Consider the following 24,985-nt stretch of genomic DNA (forward strand, 5'->3'; position numbering starts at 1 on the left):
CCTCCTGAAATGTTTTTTTCTCCACTGAAGCAGTCAGTGAGAAGGCATGGTTCATCTTGGGGTGGGGCCTGGAGAAAGAAGAGGAGCCACAGGGTGCCCCTACAGCTGCCCTTGAACGCCACCCAGCAACCTGTCTCAGGAGACATAGCATCTCTGGGTCCCACCCATGGAGTTCAGATTAGCCAATTTGTAGGACATGGAGGAAAATGGGGCCAGAGAGGGTCAGGGGCTTGCCCAAGGTCACACCGCAGGGAGGCGCCAGACCTGGCTATTAAAAAGGGCTACTGCTCCTTGGCCACCCTTCGCTACAGATTAAGGCCTGGGACCTTCAGTGGAAGGGTTATGGGTGAAGCTGTGGCTCAAAGCAATTCTGGCCGGCTGGGCCCAGCACCCTTCCTCAGTTCCCATCTTTTCTTTGGGTGCTGCCACTCAGTGGAGCTCTCATACTAACTGCACAGGGCTGGTGAGGTGCCTGTTTAGTTGCTCAGCAAAGATACTGGCAAAGTTAATTCCGAACTGTGGGAAAGAGACCCCTGCACTGCCCGGCCCACACTGTCCTCGCGCAGGCCTCCACTCACCGAACTCCACTGCATTGCAATTGGTTAGGAACTCGGGCAGGTAGAAGAACTCCGGGGTCAGCTCCCTGACATCACTCATGTTCTCTCTGGAGGCTGACTCCCATGCGTTCTTCATGCTGTGGAACATTCTATCTGCCACATCGAAGCTTCCACCCTACAAGGAAAAAGGGGCTGACATGATCAGCTGCATGTGGTGAGAACTCTGGCTGTGCAGGCACCACCCATGTGGGCCTCCATTTGTCCATTCTGCTGCTGAGGCGCTGGTTCCGCCATCAGAAATTTTCATTCACTCCCCCACACACATTCATTCATCAGTCCATGCATGCATGTGATGCTCTCTTCATGCATCTGTTCACTCAGCCTTTCTCTGGAACCTTGTACTGGGAGCTTCCACAGAGGAGGCGTGAATAATAATAACTGCAATAAAGGGGCCAGATCAAAGATAGGAAAACCACAGTATTCATCTGACCATTCTCCAAATTTGCTGAAGGCCAGCTCTGAATTGGGCACAATTACAGGATCCAATGAACCAACTACAGGACCAAGAGTGAGTCAGATGTTCTATGTGGGGGTGAGTACATTTCCTGGAGAAGTGGACCCCTGGGGAGTCTGCAAGCCTGGTGATGGAGAAGATGGCAGAGCACTCTGAACAGAGGGCAAGGCTTTACAGGAACAGAGGTGGGAGAAAGCAGGGTAAGTCAGGTCGCCTAACCTAGCATGGTGACATCTAATATAGCAGCCTTGAGAGGAGGGAGAATGCCTGCAGATGGAGAGCAGGAGGCCTACCAGCCTTCAGGAAACAGGTCACTGGTACATGAAGACAAAACATCTGCAGCACCAGTCAAGGCCAGCCTTGGTTCCAGTCCCATCTCCACAGGTGGCTTGATGCAACTGGACCGGGTTAGACGTAAGGCAAATTCTGTCTTTTGACTTCCTGCTCGTCTCATTCATCAAGTGGTTTTGGGGATCAGAGGAGGCAGAGAAGTTGCAGTTGGAGGAATAAAGACACTGGGGGCAGTGGGGTTTCAGGAAAGAGTTTCTGAAACTGGGCTTGGGGTCTTCTTAAGTTTAGGAACACCTTCCTGCCTGGAATTTGACAGTTCACTTGTCTCCACCAAGGCTGGACCTTTGTTCAACCAGGACTTGCCTTCCTCTGTCACTTTCTGCATTGTGCACACATGGCCCCAAGAACAAAGGGGGTAGATCTCAGAATGTCAGTCCCTCCTTTGCCCCCGTCAGCTCCCTTCACTTTTCAGAGGGCTGAGTTCTCCCACCAGCATTTACTTAAGGCAACTTTGGGCAGGTGCTTGGTGTATGGAGGGTAACAAGAGCCTTCTCTTGGCAAGTCTACTCCATGTCAGCACGTTATATGCACATAGATGCTCTCTCTTAGTCCTCATAGCAGGTGTATTAGGAAAGAATTAACACTTCCATTTTTCAGACCAGAAAAGTGACTCCTCAAAGTTTATTGATTTTCCCAAAGCAATGAGTGGCGGAACAGGGATCACTCCCATGGTTGCAACTCCAAAGGCCATGCTTAGCCTTGTGCCTGTTTACTGGGGGAGCCCCTGGGCCTAGGCAAACCTCATCTACTATGTATGGGCCAAGGGCACTCAGCTCTTTCTGAAAAAGGAGAGCCTGCCACACCCCGAGGTAGGCCACACCTGGACATCATGGCAGGCTGGCCAATTTTCCGAATAAGACTTGAGGATCCAGTGAGATCCACGGGCCACTCTCAGCACGGTGACAGGCACACCAAGAGACACAGTTACCCCTAGGTTCACAAACACACATAGTACATGGGCAGCTTGAAGATGTGGTTTTTTTCCAAGGTCACTTTGCTCTTGTTTGAAATTAGGGGATGACATCCGCTATCTGATTCAAATTGAAATGGAAACAAAATGGGGGGAGAGTGCTTCTAAACAAATTTGCACCTAACGCATCGTTCATTGAAACATATTCAGAGCTTTGCGTATTTAATCTGTAGCCCAGCCTTACATCTGCAGGAGATTGATACCGCCTCGTGTCCCATTGGCCTTTTGCAGCTTTTATGAGTGCTGATGGTAATCTCCTGAGAAACAATATGATTTGGTAATAAAAAGATTACCTGTATTAAATAAAAATAATATATACATAGGAAATATTGTTAGTGCTACAAACTTGGTTAAAGATATTACCACAAAGAAAAATGTTATTTTTTTCACAGCTGTCTAATGCATTTTAGCAAAAGTAATATCTTTAAAACTTAAGCCTGTATTATTTATAAAGGAAGCAATAACTGATTTTCCTATTTCCTATATTAATAAATGTATTTGCATACATTTGTTTCAAAATTAATGGGTTTTCTCACTTCTGCAATACAAAAGAAACACCAATTTCCTAGAAGAAAAGTGAAGCTGCTTTGTTACTTGTAAGTCTGGTGGCTGCCAGCAATGAGTCCCCACAAGGACTTGACTCTCAGGAAAGGAAGGAAGAAGAAAAGGAAGAGAAAGTAGAAGGAAGAAAGAGAGAGCAATGAAGCAGAGAATCACAATTAAGGTTTATAGAACACATCCATATGGAAAGTCCAAAACAAAATAAAACAAAACAAAATTACGTTTAGAGATTGGGTGGAAACAAGTGATCAGAGAGAATCCTGAACCAAGATCTACTCCTAAATCTATTCTTCAGACATTCTTGAATATCAAGAATAATGAATCCTATGTGTATCCAAACAGACCAAAAAAATAATAGCAAGGTTATTATTATCAATAAAGGAGCAGCCTCCTCTTGGCAGCAGAATTTTCCCAGGTGACACTAAAGCCAGAAGACAAGGCTGGAGGTTTCTGAAGTAAAGGTTACAGTGACTGGATTGTATGCCAAGCTGAAACACTGTTCCTATGTAAAGACTCCAGAAAGATATCTTGAATATTTAAGGGCTCAGAAATAACATAATCCTAAATATCATTCCTCAATTAAAATATTTTAAGAGGTGCTTGATTTTGATAAGAGATGAAACAAAATGATGAGAGAAGATGTGACCAAAAAGGTTTGTTACTGAACATTGACACGAGTTAAAATATGAAAAAATGCCATAAGTATAGTACATCAGTCAAAACTGGAAATACCCTTGAAAGGAGTGTTCTATATTAAAGACACTACTCTGAGTGAGGACCAAGTCTATGTGCACCTGTGTCCCTGGATCAGCATTTAAATGGCCACATTCTTAAATCCTGATGCAATATGGGTAGAAAAACTATGTTGGAAAAAAATAAAATGTTCAATCCTTGACTCACTGCCACAGAAATTTCAGTAACTGTATGTGCCCAAGGACACTTAAACACATAGATGTTTTTATAATATGTGCTAGAAAGCCTATTGTTCCTTTCAGGTGATCTGACCCAAATCAACCCACTGCCACATCCAAATAATGGGATTGGTTTTATGAGCAGCTGACAACCCTCTTGACAGATATTCTTTCCAGTAATTTAAAAGTATCCTGTGTAAACAATTGACTTACAGGACACTGTGGATACATCAGTTGACCTAAGCCACTGTCCTTTGTTCATCAAAAAGGGAGTATGCAGTGGGAAGCACCTTAGCTTTGGAACCAAGACAACTAGAGTGGGAATTTCAGCACCCACTTGCAGTGTGAACTCTAGTGAGTTCCTTAATCCTTTTACCCTCCCATGGCCTCCTCTGCAAACCTGGGTGATTGCTGTGGGTGGGAAAACAATGTGTGTGTGAGTGTGTAGTGCGTGAGAATGTGAGTGCGGATGAATGTGGGTGTGTGTCAGTGTAGGAGTGAGTGTGAGAGTGTGTGTGTGTATGCACACGTGTGTAATGCACCTTGTGCAGTGCCAGGCACACAGGAAGAGGTGCGGAATGAGCCCAGTCCCTATGTCCCTTTCCCGTCACAGACTAGGAACTGGGAAGCAATCCTGAGTGTGGGCCCCAATCTCAGTGTGCATGGGGAAGGTAAGCAGGGACTCAAAAGAGAAAAATAAAAAGGATTTAGAAGTTATTGGAAATAGGAGATGGGGCATGGGGGGGGGGAAGTGAGGAGGGCTGGGGTCCTGCAACAGGGGCAAGAGGGGCACAGAAGTCCAAACGCCTGTGGAATGGAAAGGAAATAGTGCGTGCATTGTCAGGGCAGTTTTGAGGCCATACCAGCACCAAAGAAGTGAAGGGACAAATGCCTGCAGCTGAGAGAGAGCTGGACTCGGCTTTCTGTCAGCTTCCCCAGAGAAAATGCCAGCCTCTAACACCCTACTCAGTAAGCTAAGAGCTGTGGGTTTCACCAGGTTTGGGAAGCCATGGACTAGTTCAGCTGCCTCATCAATCCTGCTCTTCGTTGAGGATGGGGCTGACCCCAGAATAGCCATTAGCTTTCCTTCCTATAGGGTGTAGCCTTTTACTCAACAAATAAAACCCACAAAGGAATTTTGGAAAACATGCTGCCTACTCTGAAGGGAGGATAGTGGACCTGTGTGGGGCACTTAGAAACAGCCAAACAGTTCCCATGCTGTAACTCACTTAACCCTTATGGCCCACTGAGTCAGAAGAAACTGAGGTTCAGTTATTCAACACCATTAATTAGAAAGTTCTAGAGCCAACGCTCTGTACCAGGTCTTCCTGATTCTATTATGCGTGTCTTCTCTAATACCCCTTGTGGAGTGAGCATAATCATAATTATACCTTTATTTTGGACACAACTCTTCCCGGACCCAGAGCTGGCACCACAAAGCCCGCAGGTGAACAGACTGGGCCGGCTCTCGGCTCTCTCTGCAGCGAGCATATGTCTTACACAAAACCCAGCCATCTCGCCTCAGGTGGTTCAGAAAACTCTTCCCCGCTGCTGGTAACAGCTGACTTCACATGGGCTGTGACTTAATTAACGCAGCACTTTATTTCAGCTTCTTATTAAATGCAGCAGTGGCACCACCACTACCACTGTGCCCTCGCCAGGGCACTGGCTCCCTCACTCGGCCCCACCCACGCTGAGTCTGAGCTCAGGCCTGAGAGCACCTGGTGCTCTTATGGGGACAGAAAGAGGTCCAGGGCTGTGGCCCCAGCAGCAGCATGGCCTCCTGGTTGCCCACAGACACCGGCTCCTCAAGGCAGGTGAGGTTCCTGAGAATCACGGCACCCTAGGAGGCAAACCCCAGCTCGGGCAGCCAGGAGTCTCACATCTCCAAGTAAATGAGGATAACAGAGCACACAGCCAACTAGTGCTTGGGTCACACTACCTGCAGGCCATACTGTGACCTGAGCAGTCTGCTCATACACCATATTTTCTGGAATATAAAAGTTTATCATTGTAATAACAAGTTTGGGCAGAAAAACAAACACACACAATGACAACAGAGGTGTGCATCAATTCTAAGACTGGCCCAAACTTAATCACATTTAAAGGTGAAGGGAATAAAGCACACCTGACACCCAGGAACCAGAATATGCCACACTGCACTTCTCAGGCTGCGTGTGACAGCCCCTAATGCTGGCCACATCTCTCTGCATTGTGCCAGTGGGCAGGCACAGTACGTAAAGAAAGCTATCCCTGCCTCTCAACAGTACATTGGCCCACACCAGGTGTACTGCATGGGCACACACCTCTCCACACTGAATGTACTCCCATGGCCAAGCCATCCTGCATGGAAGGCACTGGTTTATTCCTGCTAATAGGCGAGAGGCAGAGTCTGCTTAATGCAGAATGGAAAAGCATGCACTTCGTTATGCTGACACTTGTTTGCAGGTATACCTGGCTCTGGAACTACTGACATTCTTGCTTTACTGCTTCCCAGATCCATGAGGAAGACCTCACTGCCTGGATTTGGCACCCTCTCCATCTTTCTTAGCCTTCCCATTCCATGATCCATGCTGGGGTTGGATTGGGCTGTTGAGAATATAAAGGCCCCTTTCCTTGTCACCACACAAGAGTGAAGAAAAGGTCTCTTAAGAAAAAATAGACTTGCCTCCTAGGAGGCAGGGTGGGACCAAGGAAGAGCCTGAGTTCAGGAAGATGCCAGAACATTCCAAAAGAGGTCTGTGAAGGCCCCAGGACTCCCAAAGGAGACCCAGGCATGTTCCCCCAGATGTAGCCTTTTTGTACCCATTTCCTTAAGAGCTAAAATTCATCTTTGATTCTAAGGGAAAAGCAGAAATTGTTTGGTTTTTCTGCTGGTTCCAAAGGCTTGGGTGGACCAGTTATGACTCACTAGAAGAGCCAGTTAAAAGTAGGTGAAACCAGGGCCGGCTGAATGGCTCAGCTGGTTAAGAGCTTGCTCAAGAGTGTGAGCTTTGAGCAACAGCAGTTCGATGCCCGGCCTAGGCTGAGCTGCTGCTGAGCTGCCAACAGGTGGCAGGATGGCTCAGCTAAAAGAAAAAAAAAAGTAGGTGAAACCAATTCAGAAGCACATATGGAGAGCCCAGTGTGACTCAGATGGGTCAATATGCTACAGGTAGATTTGAACCCAGAAAAAACAGAGTCAGATCAGACTTCAGCATGGGACACAAAGGCTTGAGCTAATGACTGCCATTGTGTACTACCTAAAAGCATGTAAAATTGGCTCTGACCATCTCACACTGGATTAGACCATCTCAAACCAGTTGAGTCTGGTAACCAATGGGCCAAATTGGCTAAAATAAGCTCAAACTCCTTGTGACTAGCTTCAAAGTAGCCTTAACCCAATATCCTTCTGGGTTCGAAGCACACCTGTTTTGTCTGGCTCACACCATCTTGGAATGCTCTGACACAGTCTGACTTCCTCAATTAACTTAAACCGGAGGGGACCAAATTCAAATTACATCTGGCTGATTGCAGGGGGAAGAAGGGCAGTAACAATGATTGATCACCATGCAGTGTCCAACCCTGAGCTAGGGGCTTTACCCACATTTTCTCATTTAACCTCAACAGCCTGATGAGAAGTGCATAAGAAACTCCCATTTCCCGAGGTAAAATAACTTGCAGAAGATTTTGTATCTATTGAGTGGCAGAGCTGAGATGTAAATCTCGTGGCTGATGCTATTTCCATGTCACTCTGTCCCCACTTCATGTGGGAGGACCCTGAGTAACAAGTAGAGATGGGCTTTAATGCATTAGACTGAAGAGCCAGGAGAAAACTTGTGAAGCCTCCAGAACTCCCTGGATGGAAATCTGCATTACAGAATGGAATGCATGACCCTCATCATCAACAGTGATCCTCGTTTCTTGTGGATTAATGAGCAACATCTGGATCGGATTCCTGGCATGGGGTACAGCTCTGGGACTAACTGTGCTCAAACCAAACTTACTTAAAATGTTTGTTGCCTGAGAAAGGCTCAGGGGAAGCACATTTATTATTTTTGAGTGAATTTCCAGGGAGAGGGGTTATACAATGTCTAGACAAGCTATGCCGTCAAGGAGAGAGAAGGCTGTGCCAAGAGACAGAACACAGGAGGACTTTTGCCCATTGGAGGAAGCACCTTGACCTTGTTTACCCATTCCTGCCTAGGACATAGGAGTTGGCTTTAATACTGACCTAGAGTACAGACTCAGGAGTTGGGCTCAGTGCTGACCTTGGAGTCAAGGTCACTCAGACGAGTGACCACAAAGAGTAACCTTGCTGGTGAGGTCAGACCAAAAAACACAAATCCTGGGACATTCGTGCTTTTTCCTTTGGTGAAGCTTTGCTGTCAGAGCAAGTCCGTGCATGTCCCATCCCTTGTCACCCACCACGGTCATGCCTTCCTCTGCATAGGACCCTTGCAAGGCCTGAATCAGGTCAGGCCCTAAATTTGGGTCATGTGCTGTATTTGCTGTGGAGCTGGCCAAGCCAGTTGGCTGCAGCTGGGCTACCTGACGGCTCTCCCCAGTCAGAAGCTATGCCCCTGGGATAACCTGGGAAGCAGGGTCCCAGGGATGAGGTTAGAAGGGGAAGAAAGGAAAAACCTTCTCTGCTGCCTGCGAGGGAGTCTGTCCCAGCAATCCCACATGCCTTGGACACCACTGTCCACTCACAGTCAAACTTGCTCACTTCCAGCTTGTACAAGATAGCCACATAAAACATGGGAGGCCAAGCTAAACTTGATAAACAACAATTTTTTAGTGTCAATCACTGTTTATCTGAAACTCAAATTTACCTGAGTGTCCTATATTTTTATTTGAGGAATGTGGCAACCCTAAGCTGGCATGATGGTCTTTTATTTTATGGGTGGGCAAATTGATTAGTTCCTTTCTCTGGTTTAGCTGTTCACTTCAGTATTTGAATATTTTGTATGTCCTCTTAATCCACTCAGCTTGTACTTAGCATAGCATTATGCATTCTGGCATCATGAGTGATATTCTTTCCATTCCTCCTCCTTTGTGTTTATTTTTATAATCTTTGACTGCCTACCTTCAAGGAAGTCTTCAAGTTTCCTGCTTTCCCTTTCCTACTAAAACCTACTTCTGTTAAGTGTTTCTTTCTCCCTATATCTTTCATTCCTTATATTTTAAAATCCTTTTGCAAGACTGTTCAACAGACATGAAGGTGTAACTGGTAAGGAGCAGCCTGCCTTGGCTGGCCAGCCCGGAATCCTAGAGCTGACATTAAGTGGGAATCATGGACTAACGACTGCATTTCCTGCCTCATCCAAGCCCAGCTCTTCATTTGTGAGTTATGGCTGTGTGTTTGGGGGTGAGGGGATGGGGAGCAGGGGAGCTCACCTGCAGAGAGCAGAAGGCCTGGGTGAAGGGTGGCATCCGGACCAGGTAGGAGGCGACGATGATGGCCGAGGAATAGTGAGTACAGTAGTGGCACTGAACGGTCATGTCTCCTGCAATGAAAGGACATGCCTGGGTGGATTTCCCACCTGTGCTATGGCAGGCTGCAGACACGCAGACTGTATGGTGCTCAAGAACAAGCCCTGCTTTAGAGAGAACCTGCAGGCCAATGGAGCTGGGTGTTCCGCTCACAGATGTCACTATAATCTGGCCAATAGCCACATTCAAAGAACCTGAGCTGCACAGTCCCCCAAGTCCCCAGGGGTCTGCCCTCAAGGATGCGGCAGAGCTAGGCTCTGGGAAGGCCATGCTGAAGACTCATGGGAGGCAGCGCTCTGGGCTTGACTTAAGGGTCACCTGGAAAGGCCCAGCTCGCCTACAGACCCCCAGCAGCACCTTTCCTTTGGCTCTCTTTTAGAAGAGAAATATCTGTGTGAGAAAGGGAGGCTTATGAACTCAGGGCCAACCCAGTGTGAGTGAGGACATGGGTTACCTCAATTCCAGAGGGGACTGGACTGCTGGAGGCAGAGCCATAAGCTTTTTTTTCTGCAGCCAGGGTCTGGTGGAGCTGGAACACTGAGGCAGATAGATGCAGCGCCCTGGCCAAACCATCCCAGTGGAGAATGTGAGCAATGCTGCCACCTACAGGGCATTTTGCCTGCTGTGTACCCTAAGTCACTCTCTCCCTCATTTCACACAGTGACCCTATGAGTTGGTTCTGTTCATTATCCCGATCTCCAATGAAGAAGACAGAATGAATCAGACTCGCTTATATCAAGAGTGAGTGGCAGAGCTGGCAGGCAGCACAGTCAGCAGAGGCCAAAGCCAGCTGCTCCAAATGCCTCCTTAGCCAGCTCGCTGCCAGCCCCACACTCAGCCTGAAGCCCTCCCTTGTGTTGTGCAGAAGCTACCTACATCAGTAGTTTGTGACATGGGTGGATATACTTGTGCAAGAGCCCAAACTCAAGGTGCAACTCTAATGTACACTCAGGTTAAGATTGGGTAGAATGGTGCCAAAATGGTCCCTGGCAGGGGCATAGCTGGTGAGATCTGATGCTCCTCTGGCCTGCCTCTGTGAAAGGGACCCAGCAATGCCTGGCAGCCAGAGGAGCAGCAGAGGACTGAGAGGGGTCATATCAATTAAACTTTAGCCTCAGGAGGAGATAGCAGGACAAGGAAGGCCTGCCCATACCTCCTACCTCCTCCCATCTCCCCACAAGTTTGAGTGCCAGCCCCACGCAGAGGAGGGTCCTGGCCAGAGGCCAGGTGGCCTCCAGGGGCTGTGTGGGATACTGCAGAAACCTCCATATCCTGCCAAGAACCTGCTCACAAAAGGCAGGGCCTCCTGACCCATGAGCCTTCCTGAAGCGTGCACCTACTGGTTCTAGAGGGATTTTTTCATGGTTCATGGATGATGTCCCTTAATAACTGTATGTTTATTTCAAAGTGTTTAAGAAGACCAATACAGCTAGCATCAAATGCATGATAGAAAAATTTATTTTAAGAATGTATTTATTAAAGTTTAAGAAGTAAATAGACCTAAAGAAAAACATTAAGGCAATAAGAGGACAGGTGGCATGTGAATGGGCAAAATTTATAAAGGTAATGTGCTGACGGACAAAGTTTGGGAACCAGGTTCTAGAGTTAAATGCAGGCTCTGCCATTTAGAGGCTATGATCTCAAATGAGTTGCTTGAACTCTGAGTTTCAATGTCCTTTTCTTTGAAACGAACTATTGTATATATGAACGCAGGTTGGTCTGAGCGTAGACTATAGAAAGCACTGAACAGATATTACTTCCCTCTGCCTTTTCTGCCCCTAAGCATGGAGATATGAGCTCTTAGCATGGCACTTCTCAGTCCTGCCTGCAGGCTGGAATCACCTGGCTGCACCTCATCACAGACATATTTAAATCAGAATTTTTAGAGATGGGGCCTGGACATCAGTATCTTTTAAGAGCTCTCCAGGTGATTCTTACATGCAGCCAGGGTGCAGGGCACTGGATTAGAGAGTTCTTTATTCAAGTGCAATTATTTGTAGGCTAGACAATGGCCTAAATAGTTATCAGCTATGATTTTGAGGCATTCAGATGAAGAGCACTGCAGAAAAAAATCAAGCTGGGATGCACCCACCTTCAGTCTTCTCGACTTCTTTAAATCTCTGGATAAATTTCAGCTTTCTTTCCTTAGTCTGGGCTCCCATGGGCTTTGAAAGATCCCGGAAAGTCTTGGGATTCGTCAAGTTCAATGTCTAGAAGACAGATGTACAGCTGGAATTAACTCCCCTAGACCTGTGTGTGCCCCGGCAAGACTTCAGGAGCCACGCTCTTTAGTTTTATGGTTCTCTTTATTGGTTTACTGTCGTTTGGTCAGACCCCCTCTGGTGATTAGTAGGCGTGCTGGGGTTTTATGGCGATCCACAGACTTAATAGGAGGGAGGTGGAAAATGAGAGGAAGGGAAGATTGAGTTCACACTGAACCTGTTCCAAGTTGACCCAAATCAGAACATCACCGCCAATTACTGAAAAGAGACTTTCAAATGAATTCCTGTTGTCTATACGGCACTTGGCACTGCCCTCCTGGGGCAGTTGGCATCAATAGTTCAGGGTCCTCGTTCAGAAAGAAACTGATTTTCTAGGAAGTGAGAAGTCATCTGTTTGGGGAGGAATGGAGAGGGTCAGCCTCGTTTCTCGGAAGGCCCACTCCCTTCTGGGCAATGCAAGCATGGAATGTCACCCCTTCCCCTGCCCTTAGGAAAACATAACAGTGGAGTCCTGAAGGGTTTTCAATGTTGGAAGTCCTCAATGTTGTCTTTCACGGAGATGTTCTGCGTGTTAGTGGAGGAGCTACGTGTTCCCCGGGGTTTGCGTCTTTACAGAAAAAGGAGTTTCCTTTTCATTAGCAGTGAACACTGCAGTTCCCGGGGGAGGCAGGGCCTGTCACTGTAGAACAACTGCAGAAGCCAGGTAGGGGTGAGGAGGCAGCAGGGTCTCCTACAACCTCTAAATGTCGCACATGTGGGGACCCCCTTCAGCCATGCCTGTTCTGCCAGACCATAACGGGGCTTCATAGATGTCAGATCTCCTGATTCTTCTGAAGATATTGGAAATCCAGATTTGGGGGACAAATCTCCCAGTTTTTAAATGCTGAAGTAATCAAAATTGGGGGCTAAACAAAAGGGGCTGGCAAACCAGCAATTTGTGAAATGTAGGTTAAAGTTGGCTTTTTCAAGTTTCAGATGATCTCTGCCTCAGATGATCACTAGCGCAATAAGAAGCAGCATGTGGCTGGCAAGAAAAGTCTTTCTGTGTTAAATGTCTTAAGTAGGGACAGGAGGTCACAAAAAACTGAGACCCTCTCTCCCAAATCCTGAGGGTCAGCCATCCCAGCAGCCCGAGGTAGGACTGACTTGAACCAGTCACCTTCTGCTCTTTACACATGCAACCCCACATGCCTCCTGACAGCCAGAGCCCAGGGACACTGCCTCATAGCCCTATCTTCCCTGCATGACATCAACTTTGTCCAGCTGTGTCAGCTTTCCTCCTCCTCCCTCCCCCGCCTGCTGAGGTCCAGGAACAGAAGCCAAAAAACTGAATTGTCTGGTCTTGCCTTCAACCTGCCCTATGGCTCCATGTCTCGGTCCAGATACTGGCTACAATGCACAGGCCATCATCTCAGTTACTGAAGTTGGGCTGCAGGGGAGTAGTCCATTCTCTTTGGGTCTCTGTCTCTGGTTTCTCTCTCTTTTCTCTCTCTTATTCTCACCTTTCCTCCCCTCCACCACCCCCACTCCCAACACACATGCTGATTCTGGGAACAAATCCCATAACCCAGTTCACTTTGAGGACCAGTGTTGGCCCAGGGCATTATCTCAGCAGATGGGTATTAGTTGCCTTCATTGTAGTAAGTAAGCCAGGAAGCCCTCTGGGGTGCATGTTAGCAGTTGTCCTAGTCATGTTGATAATTGCACTGGTAGGGCTACCTTCCCACAGGTGGGGCTGGACAGGAACCCAGGCAGCTGGACTCAGAGGCCTCCTCCAGAGCAAGGGGCCGAGCATGGAGCAGCCTCGGCCCAGAGGGACCGAAGCTCGTAACAGAGGCTCTGTGTGCTGATTTAGGGTGCTCTGATTGTCAAGCTCAGAAAGCCTCAGGACACCTGCTCTTCCATGTGAACACTGGTACCTGTGAGGTGTAGTCAGCCAGGACCCAGGGAAACACTGGATACTGCATGTAGTCATTATAGGTCCTTCCAGCCAGGGTGTTGAGGTACATGAGATACTCGAAATTGCTGATGTCCCTTTTCTGCCAGAAGAGACAAAGAAGGAATAAACAAAACACAGCTGGCATTTTCCTGAGGGCTCCCAGGGTCTAACTCTCAGCCCCCTGCAGGAGACCTTCACTGTTTAGGTGAGAGCAGGTGGTACACACGCCCATTGTTCCCTGTGTACCTTGTACATGAGCTAGACCAACTCTGGGAGGACAACTCATTCAATATGAACTGAAGCAAAGAGTCTGGAAGCAAAGCTAGCCAGAAAAAAAAAAATACAGCCCAGCAGCCCAAAGCCAGGATAAGCCTTCTTTTGTGTTAACTATTGGGTATGCTACTCAAATGTTGGTTAAAATAATAGCACAAATGCTGTGGATGGACTTGCTGCTGATCTCGTTAAGGTTAAAAAAAGAAGTTGAGGGGACTTGGCAGTCTCAGAGAAAGAGGCCACCATGAGCGGGCTGAATGATCTGTCCATGGGACTTCAGGAACTTTCTTTTCCTGTCCCTGACTTTGAGAAAACACTCACTCTTAGGGCCTTAAGATGTATAGTCTCAGGTGGAGATAAGGACTGCATGTGGGAAAGTTCACCAAGGGTAGCTGGGGAACGCCCAGCCTGGGCCACCAGAGATGACATGGGACCTAATGCTGTGGTCTCTCCTCTCTTGGCCTGCTCCTGCGTGACCAAGATTTACTTTCTTGTTGCCATGTGATCTCTAGGACTGGCCCTCTTGGGGTCACAGAGAACCCTAGGCTGAAAGCCAGTCATCCAGGCTGGGAGCTCTGTGTCTTCCCAGGGCAAGAAGTGGGTGCTTATGTCCATTTACATATGTATACATCTTAATGGACAGAACATGTGTGTGTACACAGGGCATGTGTACACACACACACACACACACACACACACACACACACACTACCCAGCTCCAACTCTAAGGCTCAAGAATCACCTTGAATTACTGAGATCTTTTCAAGAAATTATTTGGGACATTTTTTTAAGTTAAAAAGACAAGATCCCTCCTGATTCATCCACATGCTTTCTCTCTTCATCACTGGGGCCTGAACTGTTTTCTGATTTGCATTTCCAGAGAGTTTCCTCAGACTCCGAGTCCTCTGAGGGGATCACTGTACCTGCCACCTCTGCAGCATGGTCCTGTCGGAGCTGGGGTATCTCCTGTGGGAAAGAAAATAATGGTGGTGACCAAATATCTCAAGGCATGAGCAAGGGGAGAGGTGGGACTTTCTGGGGCTTTGTGGGGTCTGGGCATCCAGGAGAGCCACAGACTTCCAGGGCACTTAGTAACTCTCCTGGGTGACAAGACTATTATCCGATCCCTTCTTGTCCCTACCTCACCCCATTGAAGGTCAGGTTTTTGCAATCACTGTCACAGTTATGTGATGCCGGAATATGCTGCTGCCTTAAATGTGGCCCATGCAGCATCTCACGGACGTGCAGAAGCAGACTCGGGGGCCTCCCACCCCACATGGATTTCCCACAGACACACCTCGGCCTTATTTGCCCTTGTGAATATAATACATGTGAATATAATAGATTGACAAGTGTGTAGAATATATGTATGTGGTTAAAAAATGCAAACAATACGGAAAATTAAGAAAATATGTTTCCAAACTACTGCTCCCACTCAAGAAGTATCCACAGTTAAGTTTCAAGAAGCGTTTTCCCCATATGACTGTCTATATGCTCAAGTAGTTTTTTTTTAAATGATAGTAAATAGGATTGTCTCATGTGTGCAGGCATCCACTCTGCTTCACAGACTAACAGCACGTGGTGCATGCTCATCATGCTCTGTGGCATTCGCTTCTCCAGTGGCAGGACCACTGCACAGCTGGACTGGGACTGGGTGAGTCTGCCCCTGTGATGGGCTTTGTCCTCACAAATCATGTTTCCGTGGCCACCTTCAGACATAAATTTCTGGATGCTTTGTGAGTGTCTCGATGAGATAAGTTTCTGGCAGGGGTACCACTGAGATAAAACATCTGAGCATTTTCAAGTTTGCTGTGTATTGCCAAATTATCCACTTAAAAGGCTGTACTGTTTTATGTTTCCACCAATACAAATAAGAAATACAAACAGAACAAAAGAAATACCACCTTTGATGAATCTGGAAGGGAAGATTTAGAAGTGTACCAAGATGCAGTGTTGGGGAGGGCATGGGGAAGGGACTTCTCCATGTGAAGTCCTCCTCCTGCTCAGCAAGGATTTGGAGAGCTAGTTCCTTGGCATCTGTGGTACCCCTGAGCTCCTTTGTCTGTTGTTTCTTTCCCCTTTGTCTCCTTGAGACTGTTTCTACTCCCAAGACCAGGTCTTTGCTCAGATGTTCTACCAAACCAAACCAAACATGTCTCCTCTGCTTCAGTGCTGTTCCGGCCCCCATAGTCCCCACCCCTGCATGCATTCTATGTTCCACCCACATGGACAAGGCCAGGATCTGTTAGGCCTCTACCTACACAAGGCCTGGGTGCCCAGTGCCCCAGCAGGGGCAGCGCCTCATCTCCCTGTCACAGCACCGCTGTCACATCATCTGTCCTAAGCTCCCCATCTCTCCTCATTCAATTCTTTCCTTGGCAGATTTTCTAAAAACAGAAAGCAACTCCCAGGGCAGGATTCACCTCTTCCATCTAATACTGAAATTATCTATTTGGTCCATTTTATCCATACAAATTACAACAAATGGAGGCAAAACATGTTTTTTGTTTGTTTGTTTGTTGCCTTAGTTTGCAAAGGCTTAAGTGAAGATTCAGTTCTCCTGCTCTGTCTATGAGCCTGCTACCTACCCCATTCTGGAAGGCAGGCTGTTTTGGAGGCTGTAAACAAGGGAAGAGCTGAGACTGGAGACAGTGGGAATCACCCCCTTGAAAAGAACGTGGGCTGAGTCTTCCTGAAAATGTAGGGCTGAGAGATACAGGATGTGGAGTTGATGTACCAAAAACCAACTGCTCATCTTGCTACTTTATTTTAGAAGTTTGACAATGGTTTGAAAATAGCAGAGCAAAATATGCCTGTTAGGGTCCAGGAACTGAGAGACAGCATCTATCATTTTCCTTTTCAGAAAGGGTTCTAGAATTTTACCTGTGGCCTTTGTGACACTGCCACCAGGTGGAATGTTGTGTGGAAAATAAAGGCATTTTGCCATTCTATTCCTCACTTCATCAGCTATGAGCTCCAAGGAAGATCCATCACTTTGTTACCATCAGAAAAGGACACCATTACCAGCAGTACCAAGACACCTAACCAAAGGTGAACTCTATTTTTCCAATTTTAAAAAATCATATTAATCTGAAGGTTATCACAGAACTCTTGGAATGGTTTATGTGAATTTAGTAACTATCTAGTAAGTATGTCTTTAAGAGTTGATAAACAGCAGTTTCATCAATATAGTAGAAATTTTAGATTAAACAAGGCACCAGAGATGGCTCTTGACTTTGCAAAGCCCTTCTGTGGTCTGGGGAAGGCAGCATAGGAAAGAACATTGACTTTGGAGTCAGTAGAACCTGGGTCCAAATCCTGCCTCCACTGCTTGACTGCTCTGAAGTGCTGTCACCTCATCCTTCAAACATGGCTGACCACAACTGTCACACTGGAGTGCTGGGGATGGGGTAAGTGCGATCGTGGGTCTGGAAAAGGTAAGCACAGTGTGGGCACAGGGCCCATGGATGAAAACAGTCCTGGAGGGTGTTGATGCTGTTCCAGAGTAGGGCCGATGCTTTCCTACTGTGAGTGGAAGAAGAGTGTGGTATAAGAACCAGGACTTACTTCTCATCAAGCCCTACCTCATAGGTTTCTGTATGATTTTAGAATAATTGTGCTACCTGTGAAGCAGATCACCTGCTCCATCGGCCCAACAGCCAACAAGTGTGAGGAGCTCCTCAGGGTTTACTATGGAGTCTACAGGGCAAGAGTCCAGGCCCTCAGGCAATCTGGGCTGGAGCTGAGAAGAATGGGAGAACTAAAAGTCGGTGAGGACTAGGGAGGCTGCTCTGCCTGACCTGAAGGTGGCCTAGCTGATGGGCCCAGAGGACATCTAATCAACTCTACTCCCACCCCAAGACAGGTGTCTAAACTCCTCTGGGTGACTTCCACAGATGGGAACACTATCTTCAATCAGAACTTAGTCAACAGTACACTGGGTTCAAATCCTTCCTTAGTTTGAGGGATGATTTTTACTCATGCTGCTTCATTTTTAATTAGTTCTATGTCCTTCAGGCCCTAAAAGTGCTTTAGTAGCTCAAGTAATGCTGTCACATGGCCCTGGGGGCCCATCCTACTCCAGTGCCCATGGTTTGTCTCCCCATCTTGCCACTGACTCCGCCCCTTCGACCAGCTCCACCTGACTCACAACTCTATTCCACCATGAGCCTGGCCCCCAGAGATAGCTAGAGGCATGGCCCAGAAAATCACTTCCTCCCTAGAGAGCTTAGCAAAGAAGCCTGGACAGCAGAGAAAGCGGACTAGCCCAGGCTAAAGGGTCTCTGCCAAGGGACTCGTCTAGTTGGAAGCTGTACCCTCTCAGCCCAGGAAGAGATGGGATTTGGGGTCTCTGTTTCATCCTCCTCCTTAACTCTGGGACTAGGGGGCTAGGGCTAGTCCTTAGGTACCAAGAAAACAACCACAGACATCTAAGTATGACCCACAGGGAAACTGGGGATCCTGAGCTAAAGTGGACACATTTGAAAAGTCTGCCTCCTCTCAAAATTCTTCAGTGTGTTTCTTGTTTGTGAGACAGCGATGAGGACACAGTGAAATGGGTTAGTGAGGGAGGAACTGAGAGAAGTCAAGAAAACTTAAACCACATGAGAAGAAAAGTAATTTGTCTAAGGAAACTGGAAACGCATGTCTGCTAATGGGTTTGGGCTCTGTCCCAGGACAGGGTAAGTGTCTGCTGGAATCTTGCCCCGCTTTTCACCTGCGTGAGGCTCCAGGACAAGGAGCATAGGTGCTAAATGCTGGGGAGGCAGTCCGTTGCATAAGCAGAGTTTTCCACGAGGAGCCAAGAGACTGGTCATAGAAACACACCCTCTCTCCTTTTCTTCTCCTCAAAAGCAAATTTGGGTTAGCCTAGTTTGCAGATCTAGGTTATAGGTAAAAAAATTCATGAAGAGACAGACGTTTTTGCAAACCAAAGATTTTATCTTGTATTAACAGGATATTGACCCTTTCTGTTAGAACTTCCTGACTTTCTTCATTTCTCTAACATGTAGAAATTTTGCATACAGTTCTAGACATAATAGTAGCAATAATTGTCTAATGCATCACAGACTGCAAAGACCTTTTGTATCTTGTCTAATTTTCACAAAGCCATTCTCTCTATTTACAGATGAGGAAATGGAAGCGTGGGGTGAGGGAGTGATGCGTAGACTAGGGGAGTTTGGGACAGTTGGCCTGGCACAGAGCAGGTACCGGTGAACTCCCAACACAAGCAGCCTGTGCAGAGCACCTGCGGGGACCAAACCTTGACCCAGGGCCCAACTCCACAGACAAGCTCTTTCCTCTGAGGGGGAAAAGCAAACAAAAAGCGACAACAACAAAAATCTTAGTTCTGGCTGGATTAGAAGCAGACTAGTAATTTGTGTATATTTGGAGTTTAAAAATGAGCATTAGCAAAGTAACCAAATTATTATTGCATACCTATGCCATAAACAATACCGTACATGTATTGAAAGTCTGGAAGTTAACTCCAGAGGCTGAAATTGAGTGGCTTTAATTTTTTATAAGGTTTTACATATCTGCATTTTAAAACGCATTTATCTTCTTATATATTGTCTCTCTCAAAATATTGATTTTATTTTTATTTATCTGTGTTTTATGGTTTTCATATTATTTATTTTCTAATTTACATTATGTACTTTTATGAATATTCTAATTAGAAATACACTAGGTAATAGGATTTCAGGTAATTTAAAATTTTCTACTTATCTTCATTTGCCAATTATTTTAAATTCACTTATTGTCTAAATTAAATGATCTATTTTATTTTAGTTGTGGATTAAAGAAAGGCATGTGTATAATTTTTTTCATGTATTTAAAACTCATGCATTCAAAATTTTATTATTAACTGTATTTCTAATTTAATGCTTTATTATATTTTTATTTTTTAATTTAAACTATTTCATTTTGCTTTTTTGTACTTTCCAAAGTTTTTATTGCTTGGATTAATTTTGCATATCAAATGACTTATTTGCTAATTATTTTATTTATTTCCTAATTCTATCTGGGTAGTGCAATTTAAAGTATTTTTATTTATTTATTTGTGGAGATGCATTTCTAATTTTTCTACAATATTATTTCATTTGCATAATAATTTTAATATTTATCTTTTTTGCCCATTTTCTCAATTTCTAGGAATTTAATTTAAAGAAAAAATATGAACAAAATGACTATACATGCACAAATATATTCATTGCACCCTTATTCATGGTAGTGACAAATTGGAAATAACAGAGACAGCAAAGTCCACCAGATTCAGTATCATGCATTCATTCAAAATATAGATTCCAGAAACTACCTATCAGTACTGACACAATATTAACTGAGAAAAAACGGTTATAATGTTGTATGATTTTATGAGCATTACACTCAGTCTGATTTAATAATGTAAAAAGGATGAAAGAGAAAACTGTAAGAAATAATTAAGTTAAAAAAAATAAACAGATAAAAGACAGCATTCTCAAAAAACAAAGAGCAGAAAAAACTATTTGGACAAATTACAAGGAAGTGGAATGATATTTCATGGGATTCAATGCTATAGAAGTAAGATATTTGTCCCTCAAGAGAAGCAAATGAGGCTTTTTCCCCTCAGTTAGCAACGTCCACTTCCGGCTGTCGCCATGGAAAGCGCTCTGCTTGGTGCTCTAAACCTCCCTGTGGGGCGGGGGCAGGAGTAACCCCACTGCAAGAATCTTGCCCTGCAGAGGAAATCCCACCTGCTGGGAAGTTTGGGTGTCCTGGAGACCCTTTCAGCCACCTAATTATTTCACCTTGCAGGCTGGCCGGCAAGACTATACTAATTAACTCCAGGTGAGTCTCCTGTTGCCTGGTGACAAAGTTTCACAGTTGAGGAGGAAGAATTGAAACTAACAGGGTAAGTTTTTCTGTGGTGGTGGCCCTGCATGTATAGATTAACTTTGCCAAACAACAACTACTTCAAACTCTGCTTTTTTCTCTCCTCCTATGAGTAAGCAACTTTGGAAATGCTGGTTCTCCAGGGTGCCTTATTTACAAACCCAGTTGCAAGATAATTTATTATTTAGGAGAGGAGAAAGCTGGCCCTGAGCCCTGGGCTGGAAGGACAGCTAGCTGAGGACCCAGCAGTTGTTCTCAGGTACCGGCTGTGGGCAAGCTTGGGAAGGATAGGGTGCGAGTCCATGGGGCTTTGGAGTGATGCCCAATTCTTTTTCCAAAGTCTGAGTCTCCTTGAGCATTTTGTGGTTCCACAAGCAGGGAAAGACTAGTGTTTAAACTGCTTCTATCCCACAACCAGTTACCCCTCTAAGGAAACTGCAGTGTGGATACCAGTCCACTCAGGAGGCTTGAGCCTGGTAAGGTAACTTCCGCAGAGCTCAGTTGATTACTGCTGACTGTGGTGGGCTTTGGAGTACAATCCATCTTTTGAGAAATCTGGAGGCAAGCCCCTTTCACAAGCTATCCTGAACACTGGAACCCACTAACAAGTGGTTAAGTCTGAGGCTGGGCTGGGCCTTGCAACCTGGGACTCTTCATGGAACACAGTAGAACACATGTATCATGTCCCTATTTCCATAACAAGTATAATGGAGAAAGGTAGGAGCCCGTACTTCGAGTCTGTGTGACTCTGGACAAGCTACTTGGCCTCTCTGAGCCTATGTTGCCATATCTGTCCAGTGGAGATGAAAATCAGTGCATCATGTGGTTATGAGAATCACTTATAATGTCTGTAAAATGCCTAGCCTATAGTCAATATAATCCATACACACAGTCTGAAGGCAGGAACCTAATTTGAAAGTGTTAAAAACTATGTAGTGATATTGCTTTGTAAAGTGTCTTGGCACATAGTAGGTTCTCAGTACATTTAGGATCCATATGGCTGTTATGTGAACTAAGTACTGAATGCCAGCTCCCGTGTGATTAAACTGGGAGTCAGAAAGGTCAGGAAACATGTGCAAAGTCACACATCTAGGAAGAGACAGAGCTGTGACTGATCTCCATGCTGGGGTGACTCATGCCTTCTGGGTCTGAGCCTCAGCCTGGAGGGAGAAGGGAGGTGCTAGGATAGCCACTGTCCACTCTGCAGAGTACCTGAGCCCTCATGGTTGTCTAGAGACTGATTTTTAGGGCCTGGTGCTTGGTGGCTCTGGCTTCCTCTTGGGGCTCCAAGGGTGTCCCACTGCTGTCCAGTACTTCTTGGTTGGCAGTGCTAAGCAGTAAGGGTGACTCTGCTGTTTCCTGCGCCCGTCATCTGGGGTGATGGGACGGTCAAAGCTAGATGTTTCCTGGTTCCCAGTCCCCTTTGAACACAACTGAACCACACCCCTCCAAGTGGGCACGATGGGCTTCCCTCCTGCACGATCCATCACCAGCTTTCAGTTCATCGCCAATTCGATTCATTACAATTTCCAATTTCCAAGCTCTCTACCATTCTCACATAATAGAACTCATCTCAACCCCCACAGCTGGGTCTGATAACACACATCTGCTTTCTTTTTGGTGTGGGATGAGCCTTAAGAATGGGGCTTGACCTGGACTAGGATGAAAGTTCCCATAGGGCCTAGCTCAGTTTAGGCTATAAAACATGATGAGTCAGGATCTTCCTTGTCAGCCCAGAGAGCCAAATTTATCACAGGATGTTGTAAGGTCAAACTTTTATGGAAAGGCTAAATGGCAGTTAAGCCCACAGACAAGGGAACTGAGCTGATGCTGGCTCTGCTTGACTAGTGTGGGGCTTTGACAAGGGACATGCTCTGGAGGCTCAGTGCTTTATCTGTAAAGTGGGCTGAATGGAAATGAGATAATGCGCATAACACACTTGACATAAATTAGTGCTCAAAACAAGAGAGAGAGAGAGAGAGAGAGAGAGAGAGAGAGAGAGAGAGAGAGAGAACATAGAAAACGCCAGGCCCACTAGGAATTTCAGCCTGCTCTTGAACTCTGTCTGATCCACATATGCGATCCAGAAGACTGTCCCATCAGTTCGGCTTTGGCCAGATATCATGACTACGGACTGTCCTCCTCTGCCTACTCGCCCCGTAGCACACACTACCTTCCTTTCCTGCCTGCAACCAGCCTGTCCTCCTGTGCTCTCCCCTCCCTATCTCTGTTGACTTCCCAGCAGCCGGGGTAAGCCTTCTCAGCTTCCATCCAGCTCTTGGCTCTCCTCTTCTACCCTCTCCTTGTGGCCCCTGTTGCCCCCATCTCCTTAAACATCTCAAGCCCCTCCCACTGGGAAGACTTTGCACTAGGTACAACCCCTCCCTGGGGTGTTCTTCCCCAAATCCTCCCATGTGGCCTCTTCTTAGTGTTCAACTGTCAGCTCAAAGGTCAAGGCAGAGAGGACTTCCCGACCATCTCAGCCTAAATTAGCTCCCCCTCCCCCACTCCCCCAACAGTCTCCTCCTGACGCTTAGCATCCCTTTCACAGCATCAGGTTTTATTTTTGCAGGGCACTGACAGCTTCGGTATTTTTGTTTGTTTTGTTTTTATTGCTTGATTTTCTTTCTCCTAAAATAGGAGTTTCATGAGAAGCAAAACAATGCCTGTCTTGTTCACTGCCTGTCTTCTGACCTGACCTGATCTGTAGAATGACTCAAGTACAAACTGTGGAATGAATGAATGAATTAATGAATGAGTGAGTAGCTTGGGGTTATACAAGTATATAGAGGTTTAAAAGTTAAAAGTGGATAAAGATATAACCATATCTACTAGTTACTATCATTTTTACTTTAGTGTTATTAATATAAGTAATTTGTGTTTTAAAAGTGGCAGGCTTGGGAATCAGCAAAAATTGCTCCCCAAGCCCTACCTCTGGGATGTGTCCCTGCACTGCTAATTTGAGAGAGGCCGTCCATACAGTGCTGTTTGATGAATCTACAGCATTATTTACAATCCTAGAGGCAATGACTACAGGAGACAGGTCACCATTCACTGAGTACCCACCACACACTAGTTGCTTCACATATAGTCATCACCTCATTTACTCTTCATAACAACCTGCAATTTTCTAACCCATTTTGCAGATCAGTAAACTGAGCTCATGATTAAAACCAGGTTGGCAGTGAAGGTGTGGGAGAAGCCCAGTTCTCTTGGCCTCAAAACCCCCTCGTTCCCTGCTGCCTGGGTGCCTGCCTTCTGTTGCACACTTCTGTACACAACAGGAAAGACAAGGACAGAATGGCTAACACACGGACACTGTCCCCACCGGGAAAATGCTGAAGAGCTGTCCTAAACGAAGTGCTGGCTGCCTTTACAGCCATTGTTCACACCTCTCCCAGCAAGTGATGTCTATTTGCTCAAGATCACCAGAAAAGGGGACAGTGTTGCATGCTTCAGGAATAACTTCAGATAAGCCTGATAAAGACCCAGAAGGAAAAGAAAATATGAATTTAAAAAATATTTCTACAGAAAAAACTTAAGATTAGAAGTCACGGCACTTTTGAAAGTTGCCTTACATATAAGCAACAAGCACAAAACTGCCTTTTGCACTCTTTCACCTAAAGCATCCTTTAACAATTAGACCATGGTCTTTCCAATGCACCTTCTCCTCTGACTGAAGAAAATTTAGCCACTGTTTAAGTAAATATCCTCCCCCACATTGCACCATATTGCGGTCAACACACCTAAAAGTCTACATGGTTTTTATATCACACTCACCTGCACTTAACCGCAGGTTTTCAGTGCAGGGAGAGGTGTTGGCTCTCAGAGAACATCTCTGGAGAGAAACCAGAATGGCTGCCTGAGGTTGCTTAGCCCTCTCCCCTCTACCACCGCTCTAGCATGGCCAGGCTCACAGAGGGCTCAGGACAGCATGGGGCTGCCTCCACCCCTGCTTAATCCTTGTGTCTGCGGTAGGTGGGGACACCTCCACCTCAACGGCCACTGGGCAAACTGGAATTTCAATTCACAACCGTCACTACCACCACCATCCCGTCACCACAGCATCCCTGCACCAAGCACCTCTCATGCCCCAATCGGCTTCTCCTACAGAACCCTCGAATTGCTGTGTTTTACTCGAGGAGACAGAGGCTGAAAGAAGGCCCATAGCTGGCCCAAGGTCAGGAGGAAGTGGGGGGCCAGGATGTGAGCCAGGCTTGTTCACCACAAACCCTGACCCTCGACATACGCACATGGTCCCTTTTTATCTCTTCCAGGTAATGTTCTCTCAGATTTCCCTCTTCGACCCAAATATGCTCAATATTTTAAATCTCTCCCC

The 24,985-nt window shown here is 46.2% G+C and overlaps 2 protein-coding genes across 5 annotated transcripts in view; one reads left to right on the forward strand and one right to left on the reverse strand.

The window, feature by feature from the left end:
- WDFY4 (WDFY family member 4) overlaps positions 1-24,985 on the reverse strand; it is a 323,059-nt gene that overhangs the window by 28,037 nt on the left and 270,037 nt on the right. For all 3 annotated transcript variants that reach the window (XM_019655081.1, XM_019655082.1, XM_019655080.1), the window contains exons 48-52: positions 14,697-14,739; positions 13,481-13,600; positions 11,432-11,549; positions 9,244-9,353; positions 579-732 (exon numbers count right to left, since the gene is read on the reverse strand). In XM_019655081.1, coding sequence (XP_019510626.1) covers positions 579-732; positions 9,244-9,353; positions 11,432-11,549; positions 13,481-13,600; positions 14,697-14,739 — 545 coding nt within the window. The remainder of the gene's footprint in view (positions 1-578; positions 733-9,243; positions 9,354-11,431; positions 11,550-13,480; positions 13,601-14,696; positions 14,740-24,985) is intronic.
- The window catches only part of LRRC18 (leucine rich repeat containing 18), a 22,300-nt gene continuing 17,754 nt past the window's right edge, over positions 20,440-24,985 (forward strand). The window contains exon 1 of one of the 2 annotated variants that reach the window (XM_019655084.1): positions 20,440-20,665. The gene's annotated coding sequence lies outside the window, so the exon portion shown is untranslated. The remainder of the gene's footprint in view (positions 20,666-24,985) is intronic. The other variant, XM_019655085.1, reaches the window with a different exon arrangement.

The sequence above is a fragment of the Hipposideros armiger genome, unplaced genomic scaffold (assembly GCF_001890085.2).
Source record: "Hipposideros armiger isolate ML-2016 unplaced genomic scaffold, ASM189008v1 scaffold_235, whole genome shotgun sequence".
Classification (NCBI taxonomy): domain Eukaryota; kingdom Metazoa; phylum Chordata; class Mammalia; order Chiroptera; family Hipposideridae; genus Hipposideros; species Hipposideros armiger.